The sequence below is a fragment of the Monodon monoceros genome, unplaced genomic scaffold (genome assembly GCF_005190385.1).
Source record: "Monodon monoceros isolate NGI ecotype Baffin Bay Population unplaced genomic scaffold, NGI_Narwhal_1 Super_Scaffold_5, whole genome shotgun sequence".
NCBI classification, from domain to species: Eukaryota; Metazoa; Chordata; class Mammalia; order Artiodactyla; family Monodontidae; genus Monodon; species Monodon monoceros.
Genome location: NW_021703782.1, coordinates 58,618,954 through 58,634,270, shown reverse-complemented (window position 1 = coordinate 58,634,270; position 15,317 = coordinate 58,618,954). Strand labels below are relative to the sequence as shown.

The 15,317-nt window shown below is 43.6% G+C and overlaps 1 protein-coding gene across 1 annotated transcript in view; it reads left to right on the top strand.

The window, feature by feature from the left end:
* The window catches only part of SLC1A1 (solute carrier family 1 member 1), a 61,184-nt gene that overhangs the window by 40,797 nt on the left and 5,070 nt on the right, over positions 1-15,317 (top strand). The window contains exons 4-10 of the mRNA XM_029201552.1: positions 1,649-1,763; positions 3,429-3,471; positions 4,894-4,992; positions 7,641-7,825; positions 8,947-9,054; positions 10,908-11,030; positions 11,419-11,613. Coding sequence (XP_029057385.1) covers positions 1,649-1,763; positions 3,429-3,471; positions 4,894-4,992; positions 7,641-7,825; positions 8,947-9,054; positions 10,908-11,030; positions 11,419-11,613 — 868 coding nt within the window. The remainder of the gene's footprint in view (positions 1-1,648; positions 1,764-3,428; positions 3,472-4,893; positions 4,993-7,640; positions 7,826-8,946; positions 9,055-10,907; positions 11,031-11,418; positions 11,614-15,317) is intronic.

Sequence of the window (15,317 nt, the reverse complement as noted above, 5' to 3'; positions counted from 1 at the left end):
CTTATTTTTCTGTATAATTGTGACTTTCCAGTTAAAAGTCGTTGGCTTTTAAAAATGCACACTTTTTTAAAATCAGAAAGTACAATTGTCAAACTACTATGAAGCTTTTTGGCTTGAAGTCAGCACAGCACATTTTATATGAACAATATAACGCTGACTGAATTTCAGCCGTGGTACTGCTTATTAGTGTCTCTAGTAAGAAACAGAAAGAGGGTGACAGTTCTGTGCCATATCTACCTTATCGGGTAGAAGGAAATGAAGCCAAGAGATAATATAATCTTTAAACTTGATAATTAGTCTATAATAGTGGCTTTGAGTATAATTATAAAGTATTTCCAGAAAGACAGCATTTCATTACATTTCAAATTTCATGTAGTAGCCAGAGCTAACAGAGTCTTGCCAAGTATAAATTCCACTTGAAAGAGGGAGAATGTTCTAATGAGGGAATATGGTTGCTCTTATACCTTTGGCACTCTTTTGTGAAAAAAGTATGGTCCATCCTTTGGGACCTAGCGTAACATCTTAAGAAGGATGCCCGGAGTGGGAAGAGAGGAGTGTGTACTCAGATGTTGCAGCCAGTTTGACCCTTGCAGCTCTGCTTTAATGAACTGATAAAAGGTGATGAAGATGTGGTGACATTTTAGTGGTATTAGGCCAGGGGACTCAGGAGTGCCTGAACCCCGCCTTAAATCAAAGCTACATCTCCTCATGAGATTCCTGAGGGAGGCCAACGCAAAGAACAAAGCTGGGCTTATCTATTTACTGCAACCCTGAGATGGAAGAGTGGACCACACCCATTCATTGCCCCTCTATTACCCAGTGACTCCTCCCGTTAGTAAAACTGACACATTTAGCATCCTTAAGTCCCGCCCCCTTGGACTAGCATTTCTCCTTGGGAAGAGTGATAAAGGGCATGGGGCCTTTTCTTCTTCACTCCCCTCCAGTCAAACAACCTGGTCTTTCCTAAAACCTCCCACCTCTGCTTGAACACCTCAAGAGGAACCCATTACCTCCAGAGGCCAAAATGGGGCTTTCAGATGCTCTCTGTTTAGACATTTCTTCTTTACAATGAGAAGAACTATCTCTCCTTGGAACTCCTGTCCTCATTCCACCCCCTAAGAGTCACACAGAACACTTCCTAACCCAAATCCTTTTGTGGGTTACACAACAGCTTTCCAGATATTTGAAGGCTTGTGATATGAAAGGAAGATAGGGCTTATTCTGTATGAGCCTCAGAAAAATAAGCAGCAACTGTGGGTAAAAGTTACAGAAAGATGTTGAGTGAGTGCCCTGAGTTGGAAAATGAATTATTCTCACCCTAACCCCTGCCTAGGCTGATCTCATAAGCTAAAGAAAAGAAAAAAGAGGATTCTCATCGGCAGGTGTTTCCAGAAGCAGTTGTGGAATGCAGCCCCTTCATTTTTTAAAAACATACACGAAGAGTTCTTTCTGCTTCATTTAGTTGGAAAAGTAATAAAGGCATCTGCTGAGGTCCCCAGTGAGGCTTGTCGTTTTGGCTGGACCTCAGGGTCCCCATCCCAGTATTGCCCGGTACCACCAGGCCTATTGTTTCTAAAATGGATCCACGAGGGGTGTCAGGTGCCCGAGGAGGTTCTTAATGCTCTGTGGGTGCTATCTTTGGTCATAGGTATCGTGCTGGTGGTGAGCATCAAGCCTGGTGTCACCCAGAAAGTGAATGAAATTGACAGGACAGGCAGCAGCCCTGAAGTCAGTTCAGTGGATGCCATGTTAGACCTGATCAGGTGAGTGTCTGGCCAGCAGGGTGGCTTCATAGGCATGCGACCTATGTGGTCGCACAGGGCCCCATACTTGGTTTAATGCTCTGCTGTTGCTGTCTTGAAATTTTTAATAATTTTTGAATTATTATACATGTTCATTTTGCCCTGGACCCTGCAAATTACACAGCCAGTCATGCTTACCACGTCATGGTTCCAAGAGGGAATGGAAGGAACAGCGTTCTCTGTCAGGGTTTAGGATGGACAGAGATGCCTAAAGTATACTTGTTGCGTTAAGATGCCGGGCTGTGTTAGGTGGTCAGTTCTGAAGCATACTTGAAGAAATACATTTTTTAATTGTACAGGAGAAACCCTCTTATCTGAAGCAATCAGGGCTGGAGATTGGTCAGTTAATTAAAAAAAAAACAGCATTTAAAGCAGAGAATTGTAAATATGTATTACATATTTTGTTTACACTTAAAACTTAGATGCGTTTATTTGCCAATTTTTTATGTCGGGCCAAGGTCTTCTCTTAGAGTGTGTCAGTTGATTTTTCATATTCCTGTTGCCTAGGCTGCCTTTATAAACGCATCATCTACAACTTCCAGATTCAGTTTCCATGAAGTGGAGAAACAAAACCCTTAGAAATAGCAAAGAAAGCTGAGTGCCGAGTTCTTCCAGTTGTTTTTTGTTTCAATTGTCTTTCCTTACCTAATGCAACCACAGAAGTTTTACTCACTTGCCTCCATTGAGTTTCCAGGCATTCCAGCTTAGCTTTTTTTTTTTTTTTTTTTTGCGGTACGCGAGCCTCTCACTGCTGTGGCCTCTCCCATTGCAGGCCACAGGCTCCGGACGCGCAGGCCCAGCGGCCATGGCTCACGGGCCTAGCTGCTTCACGGCATGTGGGATCCTCCCGGACCGGGGCATGAACCCGTGTCCCCTGCATCGGCAGGCAGACTCTCAACTACTGTGCCACCAGGGAAGCCCCCAGCTTAGTTTTTATAGAAACTGCTCCTTCCTTTTCACACTTATAATGCATTGATTTACATAATTTTTAATTCAATAATAACGATTATTTGCAACTGGCGTAAAGAATTTGGGAATAAGTGCAGTGGGCTCTCATTATCAATGAAAACAGAAATGTGGAAAATATTAAAGAAGTCTCTTAACTGTGCATGTCTACCTGCCAGTGTGAATTTCACCAAGGACAGCAGGCATGTCAGCTACTCGGTGAATCAGTTAAGCGTGACAGGTGGTTAGGAGAGCTTTCTATCTATCCCTGGTTGAAGCTCAGCAGGGAAAAATAAGTCTTAATACAAGGAAGTATTATGTAAAGGAGAGGCCAGAAGAGAAACCAGAGTACTAGTTCTATCGCATAATCATTTCCATCAAAGTATTGGGTATGACCAAAAAAACAAAACAAAACACTTTTGCCTTGGGCTTCCCTGGTGGCGCAGTGGTTGAGAGTCCGCCTGCCGATGCAGGGGACACGGGTTCGTGCCCGGGTCCAGGAAGATCCCACATGCCGCGCAGCGGCTGGGCCCGTGAGCCATGGCCGCTGAGCCTGCGCATCCGGAGCCTGTGCTCCGCAACAGGAGAGGCCACAACAGTGAGAGGCCAGCGTACTGCAAAAACAAAACAAAACAAAACACTTTTGCCTTAATGTAATACTGCTTGTCCTGTCTCCAACAGGAATATGTTCCCTGAGAACCTTGTCCAAGCCTGTTTTCAGCAGGTAAGAATAATGACTTTTGCCCTCAAGTTGCTCCCCTCTTCCCCCTTGCCAATTAAGATTTTTTTTCCTGCTATGACCCAAGAAATGGAATTAGCCCGTCAAAAATGACAGGAAATGCACCTGTGAATGGAGGAATATCAGGTGACCTATTTCGTAACCCTAGTATTTCCAGGCACAGTGACATGCCTGTTGTAGCTCCTCTGTTTTCCCTTAGGCTTTTTTTTCTTTCCTCCAAAAGGGCTCAACTGGAGCAAGTCAGGAACCTGTCAAATAATGAGTGTTTTAAAATGTGGCTTCTAGTACCTATTTTTGGAGAACCACATTATATTTGTGAAGAAACTTAGATTATCTACAGATATAATGCAGTTAGAAAAGTAGCCCTCCACCTCTTCTTTCCTTTCCCTCCCATGCTGGGAAATCAGTATCTGACCCACATGGGTGGTTAGTGTTCCTGGCATTTGGTCTTTTCTTGCACCTTTACATGCCCATTGCTTGCACTCTACAGAGCAATATAACAAAGCCAAGATCTTTTTCCTTTAGGAAGTTTAACAGTCTCTTCACTCCATTTCCTTTAAGGCTTTTTCTCTTGTTTATCTCTGCACTTTAAGACAGCTGAGTCTATCACAAGCTGCTGAATTCATTTACATAATTACAGGAACAGAGACCTCTGTGTAGACCAACAAAAATGGCAATTAAATTGCTCCCTGCCGACCTCCAAGAGGTACAGAACCACCTCTATTTAGGGAGTGCCTTTGCAATTCAGCCACAGTGGTCATTTGTAAGGTTCCTGGTGTTGGCAGAGCCTCGTAGGAGTGACATTTATGCCTGGCATGATGATATACTAGCTCTTTCTTAAACATCTCTGCTGAAGTCCAGCAGAATCAAACAGGGCTGAAGAAATTCAACAGAAATCTCACTCACGTAATAGCCCTAAAGGGACTATTGACTTTGGAACAACCGTATAGTTCTTGATGTTTGTTAAAGTCACGGTGACTGCATTTATCCAAGTGATGAGGTTTTTTTTTTTTCCAGATTAAAAATAATAAATGAATAAATAAACAGAAACAAAAACGATTCATAGGATTCCTATAGAGTCTGTCTGGTAAAGCAACTGCAAATAAAACCCATGCTTTCTTTCACATTATTGCTCCATTAATTGGTCCCTTATTACAGAAGTGAGAGAGCATTTTGACACCATTGAATGGTGGCTGTGGAGATCAGGAGGTTGGATTTCTCAATCCCATTTTTGCTTCCAAAGCCTCATGGGAGGTACCGTCCAAACCTGAAGCCAACAGAGGCCTCGGAGGTGGAACCTTTCAGTGACACTTGTCTGGCCAAAGTAATACTCCTTTAGCCTCAGAAGCTTAAAAAAAAATTCTTTTTTGTTTGTTTCTTTGACCTTTTTTCCCCTCCAACGTGCAGTACAAAACCACACGTGAAGAAGTGAAACGTCCCAATGAGCCAGGGACAAACAGGACGGAGGCGTCTGTCACAGCCATCATGACAACTGCTATTTCCAAGGTACCATTTCCATCCTGTTGTTTGCTCCCTTCCCTGGTAGGCAGGGGCCGAGCCATGAGTGAGCAGGAGATGGAAATAAGTAGATCCTCATTGTTCGCAGATTCCACGTTTGTAAATTCACCTACTCACATTCACAGACACACAAAGAGCGGTGAAAGTTTTAAGTTGCCCAATGCACATGTTCCCCGCTGAGGCTGAACAAGGAAGGCTACGGCTCAGCCTTCTTGGTTCAGCTCTTACACGGTAAATAAGTGTCCTTTGTGCGGTGTGTTTATGCCACATTTTTCACATTTTTGTACTCTGTCTTGGTGATTTCGCTGTTTGAAATGTTCCCCAAGCATCATGCTGCAGTGCTGTCTAGTTAGTTTTCCCAAAGGCAGGCAGGCTGATGTGCCATATGAGAAAATACATGTGTTAGATAAGTTTCATTCAGACATGAGTTAAAGTGTGCTGGCTGTGAGTTCAATGTTAACAACTAAATAATATATATTAAATAAGGTGTCTTTGAACTGAAACACAGAGAAAACAAGGTTTTATGTTGATTATTTGGCAAAAATGTTGTGACTGTTGATTCCCAGAAACCTAATTCTATATTTCCCCTAGGAACATTGATTCAATATTCACTAATTCAGTGTTCGCAGCCACTTTATAGAGTGTAACTTCTGAGAATAATGAGAAGCAACTGAACCACGCAGAGAAAAGAATGAGCCCTCTCACTTCTGTATCTCTGCCACCCAGAGTTGAGTTGGGCACCTCTGGGAACTATGTTAGATTTGCAAGACTACTTAAACTGCAGGCCTACAGTTCCTTATCTGAAACTCTTTGCCCATATTTGATACTGAGTTCAGAGCTTTTCACTTTAGAAGGTCCAGGTGGTGTATGTACTATATGTCATACAACGTCCTTAAGTGGAATTGACAATAACATTCTAGAATCAAGCACATCAGTATTTCTGCAACTAACTTGTGGATGTTCTACCAAGTAAGAAAAATAGGCTATATGTAGCCTCATCTCAGTTCGGGATAGGTTTTGCCACCAAGAGTTTGCCATAAATTTATCAATGAAATCAACAGGCTTTGAGAACTTTGGGGATTTCAGCATTGGAGATTAGATCGTGTGGGCCTAAAGTAGTATATCTGTAGTCCTGTAGATCGCTCCTGAAGGTACTGTGCCTTCACACAGAAAGGAAAGATTTAAGGAAAAAAGAAATACTCAGGAGACTTAAGAGTTCAGGTTAAGTAGGCCACAGTTAGCTTCCTCTTTCTTCCTACAGAAAGCCCTCCATGACCTAGCTCCTCCCTGGTTTCCCAGCTTATTTCTTGGTGAGCCCAATCTATTCTATCCAGATCCACCTCCTCAGTTAGTTTCTATTCCTGCTTTTTGATATGGTTCCATAAAGATTTTCTGAGCACCCTCCATGAGCCAAGCCCTGCTGGGCATTGGGATTACAGTAGAGAAAAGACAGATGTGACATATGCCCTCATGTGAAGAGTGATGAATATTAAATCAGGGAAGAATAGGGTACTCTGGGGCATTCAGCGGGGAGGTTTAAATTAGTTTGGGGTCCATCAAGGATGAGTAGGAATTATTCAAGCAGGGTACAGGGACCTGGTGCGTGATGACTTTTGCCTTTCCTTACATTTTTCTGGACTGTGCTTTCATCTCCTGGCTGCCTACTGCTCAGGCCTAGCGTTCCCTAACCTCACAGCCCTCATTCATGTCCCCAGTCTCCATATGATGCCTGTAACTCATAGCTTGGCTGTACAGCTAATTACACACCACCTTGCTAGCATTGGCTCCTGTTTCTCACAGTTAGCCTTGTCTATCCAGCTGCATTTTAAGACTTTATGCTGTAGCCAATGCAGTTAGCACACTAACTGCTCAATAAATATGTTTGATCATGTCAGATCATAAGTAAGAAATAATTGGTACCCCAGTGGCTCGTCCACATAATTCTTGGTAAACCTGGTTTGCACCACTCAGAATACGTTATCTCCCTGTGAAATCTCTCAGTAAATCTCAGCTGCACAACGCAGATTGAGTTATCTCTCAGTATATCTCATGCTCTTCTTACCCAGCATAAAACAAAGACATGGTTCACAGTAGTATATGTCTGGTTAATTTTTATGTCTCTAAAATCCTATTGGTCATCCAGGACTAGAGGCAGAAAAGAATATTCCTGTGTTCATTATCAGGATAAAACAGATAGTAAAGTGTCCTAAAAATGTCCACACTGGTAAATATTTTGAGCTTCCTGCATTATTAATCTGTATCTTTTTTATGCAGACTCCAAATGTAACTAGTAGTTAAAATAACCCTGAAAAGTGCCTTGATTCTAAAGTTCTTATTAAAAATTTAAAACACCCCAGAATAAGAAATCTTCAAAAGAAATATTCAAATATGGATTTGTTGAAAGAAAGGGAAAAAAGGACGCACTTTAAACTTCAGTGGCAAAGGGTGGGGGGCAGTAAAATTTGACCCACGCGTAGGTGTTTGTGTTTTTAATTATGTTTCCCCAAGTTGTTGATCCAGAGTTCTTGCTAGAGCCACTGGTTTGTTTGGCTATCATATCTTTCTGTTTCAGGGTCTATGCATTCTAACAAGACTGTACTCATGCATCAATGTATTTTCTTGGTTTTGATCCACAGAACAGAACAAAGGAATACAAAGTCATAGGCATGTATTCAGACGGCATAAATGTCCTGGGCTTGATTGTCTTTTGCCTCGTCTTTGGAATTGTCATTGGAAAAATGGGAGAAAGGGGACAGATTCTGGTGGATTTCTTCAATGCTCTGAGTGACGCAACCATGAAAATCGTTCAAATCATTATGTGGTGAGCACACGCCGGGTAATGCCATCTTGCTTCCCCTGACCCTTCAAAACTAGCATGAAGAGATTTATGTTTCTCAGTTGACCTCACCTTAGAAGAGGGTATCCAGACACTGGAGTATTAAATAATTCCATGTATTACTTAGGACTTAGGTCACTAACAAAAGTCTAGATATCAGCCATTGTCTTTTCTACCAAAGTCCTTGATCATCTTGCAACCAAGCAACATTTATGTAAGAAATAACTCTTCAAGGAGTGATTTGAAAGAGTTTCCTGCACATCAGAACACAAGGTGCTTTCCTTCCCAGGCCCCAGGCAGAAGGGATTTTCAGAATATTTACAGTTGGTACGACATGGGCCCTAACGCATCCAAATAAAAGCTGCCGTTGGTGAGCATAGCAGTGGCACCACCTGAGTATCTGCCCTGTCCCTAGAGATGCCAAAAAGTCCACCTTTCCTAGGAGACCTCTGCCCTGCTTATCTCATAGCAAGTTGGTTCAAAGTATAGACATTGACAGTGACATTTCAGTCACTTAATCCTGCTGAACCTCAGCTTCATCATATGTAAAAAAGGATAATAACGTCTGCCGCTAGAGCTGGGAGAAGTACATTAAGTGAAATGGTGCATGTAAAATTCTTAACCCAACACAAAGCACGTAATGACAGCTCCACAAACAGAGCAATTACGACGACTTGCACGACTAGTTCTACTGCTCTGTTGCTGATACCACTACCTGGGAAACAAGACAACCATGTCCAGAAAGAGCCTAGTGGCCATATTTGGACGGTCAAGCTAAGGAGAGATCTGCAGATGTGACAGTAGGCAGGGTGTTTGTGTACCAGAAGCAAGGCATGGGGTATGTACCAATTTAACCACACCTTCTAACCAAGTGTACCCCTTACAGTAGCTTAGGTGGGTAGAAGTTAAGGTGCACAGGGGTGCTGAAACCTGGTGCCAACGTGGTCCAGCAGGGCTGAAAGTGAGACCTTAGCTTCATCATGGACTCCCAGCTGAGGGCACATGCCAAGCCCAGGTGCATGCCCTGGCTTGTTTCTTCCCCATCATTCCCAACGTGAGAAAATACTTGATGACAGAAGTGAGTCTTTCTTATGTTTACTTTCTAGCTACATGCCGGCTGGTATTTTGTTCCTGATTGCCGGGAAGATCATAGAAGTCGAAGACTGGGAAATATTCCGCAAGCTGGGCCTTTATATGGCCACCGTCCTGAGTGGGTATGTCAGACTCGAGGGAAGAAACAGAAACATCATTTGAGCCAATGGATTTCTGCTGAGAGCCTGCGTTTCAGTTGGTTAAAATTGGCTTCTCTCCCACGTGCAGGGAAAGATGGGGTTCAGAGATAAGAGAGCAGCAGGGAGGAGGGCTGCCCTTTAACGGCTGAACTGGAGGTGGATCGCACTGTGCTAATTTCCAGATCTTGGCAGAACAGCCTGGACCATGCTTTGTCACTGCCTTTATTAGTTGTCTTAAAATCATTTCTTAAAACAAAAGAAAAACCCACTGGTGGCGTCTCTTGGTCTGCTCCTGGCCTTAACTTCTTCAAGGACGTAAACCAACCAAACCAATAAGAACAGGCCCCACGTACCCCGAGTCTGAAAGAAATTAAGCAGGGCCTAAATTAAGTCAGACTGGAGCAAGTAGGAGTGGGATGGCTGGTTGGTTCCACTCCTGTTGGTGGGGCTGGTAGGCACAGTCACAGCCTGCATCATTGGAGAGGGTGCTAGGAGAATCTTTAGATTGGTAAGAACTGTGCAAAGCAGGAGGGCAGTAGGAGACAGGTTGTGTGCATATTTATTGTAGCCCACTTATTGGTTCTTGAGGGGAGATGTGGTGGGATAGGTTATGAGTGGTGTGCCCAGATATCTAGCCAGGGGCAGGATACGTCACATGTGCTAAGAAATATGGACCAAGGGAATGACTAAACATCATCAACTTGACTCCCATAGGTCCTTGCCCCCAAACACCCAACTGGAGCAATCAGCTCACCTATTGGAACTCAGATGCACTGGGGACTTTCCACTGTACAGCATTTAGTTCTTAATCTGTGTGTACCAAAAGCATAGCCCTGCTGGTCAATGGAGAAGAAAGCCAGAATCAAATCCCAGGGCCCCAGCAGTAATGGAGGTGGGACCATCCACCTTACTGGAGGCCAGGGGCTGTGTCCAGGTCATGGTGTGGCTGAGGTTTATTATGCTGAGCTATTCATAGTGGGGTTCTGCTGGTTTCTGCTCTATTGACCTATCTAGGTTTCTAACAGAAAACTAAGTCAGTTTCTCATAGTTCTAAGCCACAGGCTTTCTGTCTATAAGATCCTCTTTCCTGACCTCCAGGATCTGTATTTTCCATGACCATTTCTTATTATTTCAGCTTCACATAACTGATCTGTAAACTCTAAGTTCCCACTTACATGGCATCTGCTAAATCAGTCTCATTTCTTAAGCCCCCTGGCAAGGAATAGTTTGGAAGGTAGGAATGACAAAGAAAAGAGGGTCAGTCCTGAAGTATGACTGTGGAAAAGCAGGGATTACTTCCTCCTTATTGCACCCTGATTCTCCTCTTAGGTGGTGGGTGCCATCCAGCCAGTGGCGTGGCCCAGGCTGAGTGCTGTGATAAGGGCTATAATACTATTGGCCACAGAGTCACCAAGGAGGGAAAGGTCAGCTTGACCTGGGAAGGTGAAGGAAGGCTTCCCAGAGGAGGGGCAAGTTTTGCTGAGTCTTAGAGGAGGAATAAGAATTCAACAGCAGAAGGAAGTGAAAGCACGTTAACACGTATAGCAGGAAGCGCAGGTACAGGGCTCAGCAGCATGACACAACTTGTTCTGTGAGCTCCTAAACATGGGCTCAGCTACTGGCTTTGCCATTAACTTTGACAAGATATTTGATTTGCTGAGTCTCTTCTTCCTCATATGTGCACTGGAGACATATATTCCTGTCCTCTTTTTCATATTCTCATTGGGTCATTATGAAAGTTGAATGATATATCATGAGTAAAACTGCTGTTTGAAAAAAAGAAGTAGTATGAAAAGATGATATCATCTATGAACCTGTTTCTCTCCTGTTTACAGGCTTGCAATCCACTCCATTGTAATTCTCCCACTGATATATTTTCTAATTGTACGAAAGAACCCTTTCCGATTCGCCATGGGAATGGCCCAGGCTCTTCTGACAGCTGTCATGATCTCCTCCAGGTAAATAGAAGAGGGGTGTCTGGAAGAAGTCTGTGAACCAGGCCTTAGCAACTCTCACCTCACCTGATGAAGCACTGGCTGCAGCTGGTGGGTTTTGTAGCTGCCTTTAATTTGAGAAATGACGTCCATAGTCTCTGCCCATGTCCTTAAACATATTCCCTCACCTACTGGATATTTCCTGCCCTCTTGGCAGAGCCTGCAGCCCGGAAGGGGTTATAGTGTAGCTGGGGGCAGTGGCAAGCACAGCGCCTTCTGATTCCTGGACCTGCCAAAAGTGCCATCATGCTTTGAGATCTCGGTTTAGTTTTTGGAACAGAGGTATCTCTTCAGGCAGGGATCGAGGACCAGCATTCCTAGACCATCAGTTCCTTTCTCTTTTGTCACACAGTTCAGCAACACTGCCAGTCACTTTCCGCTGTGCTGAAGAGAAGAACCGGGTGGACAAGAGGATCACTAGATTTGTGTTGCCCGTTGGTGCTACAATCAACATGGATGGGACTGCACTCTATGAGGCAGTGGCAGCTGTGTTTATTGCACAGTTGAATGACTTGGACTTGAGCATTGGGCAGATTGTCACTATCAGGTGGGGCATGAAGTCATACTCCTTTTCATCTCTCTTACTGGAATTGCCTCAAGTGAAAATCATCTGTGAAGGGAGATCAAGGATGGTCCAGTGATAGGTTGATTTTCTTGGTCTACAAAGTCCCTTCCCAAGATTAAGCACAACTATATTACAAGTAGTGGGATCGTGGTACATAAAACTGCTTCAGGTCTGGATAGCCAAAGGCATCCCTGTGTTCTCAGTCCAGTGCACCCACTAGGTGCTAGGCACAGAGTAGGTACCAAGGACTCAAGGTGGAATAAGGACCAGTCCCTGCTTTCAAGGGGTTCCTGGTAGAACGGTAAGGTACGAAGATATCTAAATAAGTGCTGAGTGGTATGGTAAAGGCTATAATAGAGGTCTGAGTTCAGGGGGCACAAAGGGAACTGAAGAAGAAAGGGTTGGCTCTACCTGGGAAGGCGAGGAAAGGCTTCCTAGAAGAAGGGAACGTTTAGCTAAGTCTTAGAAGAGGAATAAGAATTTAGTAGTAGAAGGAAGGAAGCTAAAAGCATTTTGGAAAAAGGAATAGCATTAACAGGGGTCTTGATGTAACTATGGCCTAGTTACAGAGTACAGATTATTTGGTATGGTTGACATAAAGAGTACAATGTGAAGGCAGGGATCATATCCTGAAGGGCTTTGTGTGAGGAGCTCATGGAAGGGTCTAGACAGTCTTTCATATTATGGACAGATTTGCATTTTAGAGAGGTAACTGGTAATATGGTGGATGGCCCCAGTGGGGGCAGGAACCATAAGCTAGAAGACCAGTTAGAAGACTATTGCAAGTAAGGTATGAAAAGGCCTACATTAAGGTACTGACACGGGGGATGGAGAAGAGCTAATGAATTCAAGAGGCATTTACTGGATTCAGAGTGAGGGACAGAGGAAGGCTAAGATGACCCCCAGGACTGGTGGATGGTTCTGGATTGATGGATGGTGCTTACCAGAACAGGGACTAGTATAAGAGAAGCAAGTATAGGTGGGAAGGTAAAGAGATTACACTTTTTGACACATTGAATTTGAAATGCCTTTAAGACGTGCAAGTGGAAATATGTGGTGAGAAATGTGGTCACAACTGCAGATACAGAAGTCAGAGTCATCAGCTTGATGGTGCTCATCAAGCATGTGGGTCGTGAGTCAGTTATGTATGTTTGACCATGATTGGCTGTGACCTTGACCAAGTTACTCGAATTCTCTAAGCTTCTGTTTCTCACCTGTAAAATAAGGATAATAATAGTACCTACATTTTATGCAAGGAGTGATAATTAAGTCAGATGATGCATATAAAATGCTTAGAACAGTGCCTATATCCTGAGCACTCAGTAAATGTTGGGAATGGATGACATTACGTAGGGAGAGTTTGTAGAGAAGAGAGAAAGACGAAGGACTGAGCCCTAGAAAAGCCTAATATTAGAGGCAGGCAGGAAGGGGAAAACCCAACAGGAGAATGAGGAGGAATAGAAAGGTGGTAAGAGAGCCATGAAACCGTGGTGTCATGGAAACCCAGAGAAGAGAGATTTTCAAGGATGAAATGGTCAACAGAGTAAAATCTTGCAGAGAATTGTAGTCAAATGAAGACTGAAATTGTCTGCTCAAGTAGATGGTGAAAATGTCAGCAAATTTTTTTAAAATTTATTTATTTATGGCTGCGTTGGGTCTTCGTTGCTGCACGCAGGCTTTCTCTAGTTGCGGCAAGTGGAGGCTACTCTTCGTTGTGGTGCACGGGCTTCTCATTGCAGTGGCTTCTCTTGTTGCGGAGCACAGGCTCTAGGTGTGTGGGCTTCAGTAGTTGTGGCGCGCGGGCTCAGTAGTTGTGGTGCACAGGCTTAGTTGCTCCACGGCATGTGGGATCTTCCTGGACCAGGGCTCGAACCCGTGTCCCCTGCATTGGCAGGCGGATTCTTAACCACTGCGCCACCAGGGAAGTCCTCATTAGTGAGCTTTGCCAGAGATGTTTCTCTGGAATAGCACTGTTCAATATCATAGCCATTAGCCACACACACAAATTGGACAAAGCAGACAGCGAAGGTTCTGTCACTGTAGAAATAGGTGCCATCATAGTGGAAAACTCTACTGGACAGTGCTGCTTTGAAGTAGTGGGTTGGGATTAGAGTTAATCCTGAGACTTCAGTTTAGAGTAGAAGTTTAAGACTAAACCGGGTCCCTAGGCCTACACACAGTTGAATCCGAACCTTTCAGAGCTAATTCACTCTTGCATCCTCAGCACTTGACATAGGCGTAAATCCCAGGCATAAAGTAAGTTCTTGCAGCATTCTAATGCAGTAAATTTTTAAATCTTCCCAACCCTAAATCATAAAGTATGTACTGCAGTTTGCTTGAAATTAACTGAAGACAAGTACAAACTAGACCATTTGGCACATCAGCCAGGAAGCTACACCAGTGCCTCCTGATCTGTAAAATGTATTAGTGGCTAAGGAAGCTAGACCCCGAGGAGCATGGGTAAAATTCTGTAATTTGAGTAGCAGTGAGTATGTTAAAAGTGAAACCCTGAATCATGCCTGAGAAAGTTCCAGAACCACTGTGGTTCCAGCAGTTGTTACTTTTACTTCTCCAAGTGCCTTTTCCCACCTCCCTCACCACAGCCTGTGGAACCCAGTCTGGGCTTAACTTATTTCCAAGGAGTGGTTGTATGAGGTGCCAGTTCTTTTGGGGATTTGCCATTTGGGGGATGAATTCCCTTCCTCTGCCTCAGTCATAAGTTTCCTAGATCTTTCTAACCCTTTTTTTTTTTTTTTTAACCTCACTGCTAGAGAAATAAACTTTGGGCCTAGAGACTAAATAATCAATTCACATGAAAAACCTCTCTCCCTGCTCTGGTGTATTCTTTTTTTTTTTTTTTTTTAATTTATTTATTTTGGCTGCGTTGGGTCTTCGTGGCCACACGCGGGCTTTCTCTGGTTGCGGCGAGCGGGGGCTACTCTTCGTTGTGCTGCACAGGCTTCTCATTGCAGTGGCTTCTCTTGTTTCAGAGCATGGGCTCCAGAATGCGGGCTCAGTAGTTGTGGCACACAGGCTTAGTTGCTCCGTGGCATGTGGGATCTTCCTGGACCAGGGCTCAAACCCGTGTCCCCCGCATTGGCAGGTGGATTCTTAACCACTGTGCCACCAAGGAAGCCCCTCTGGTGTATTCTTAAATCATACTTGCTGATAACTACTGGCCCAGAGCAAATAACAACAACTGTGAGGCCCAGAGTAATCATTGACTTAAAAAATCCTCTGGCTCTACCTGGGAGAGAATCAATAAGTGTTTTTTGTTTTTTTTTTTCAATTTTACAAGTTACAGTTGTGGCTCATGTGGTTGATGGTTACAGAGATTTTTGGATCCATAGTTTATCTCTTTCTATGGTCCTTTTGGACTGGACATCAAAGAAACCATCCACCTAAAACATTCCCTTTCGTGGTTTTATCAAAATATTCACTTGATCAAAGGTTACAACTGATTGAAAATGGGATAAAGTTTCTTATAACAAAAGATAATTATGGGATTTGGGGCCTAGAAAGAGCTTAGAGGGAAAAAGTAGCAGCAGTAGTAATAGTAGATGTTTTTATGATAATTTTAATAGTAATACTAGCAGCAGTAGTAGTTGTAACAGCTGCTGACGTAGCAAAATGGCATCAGTTTTAAGCATCTACTACATCCAGGTGCTATACTTGATGCCTTACAA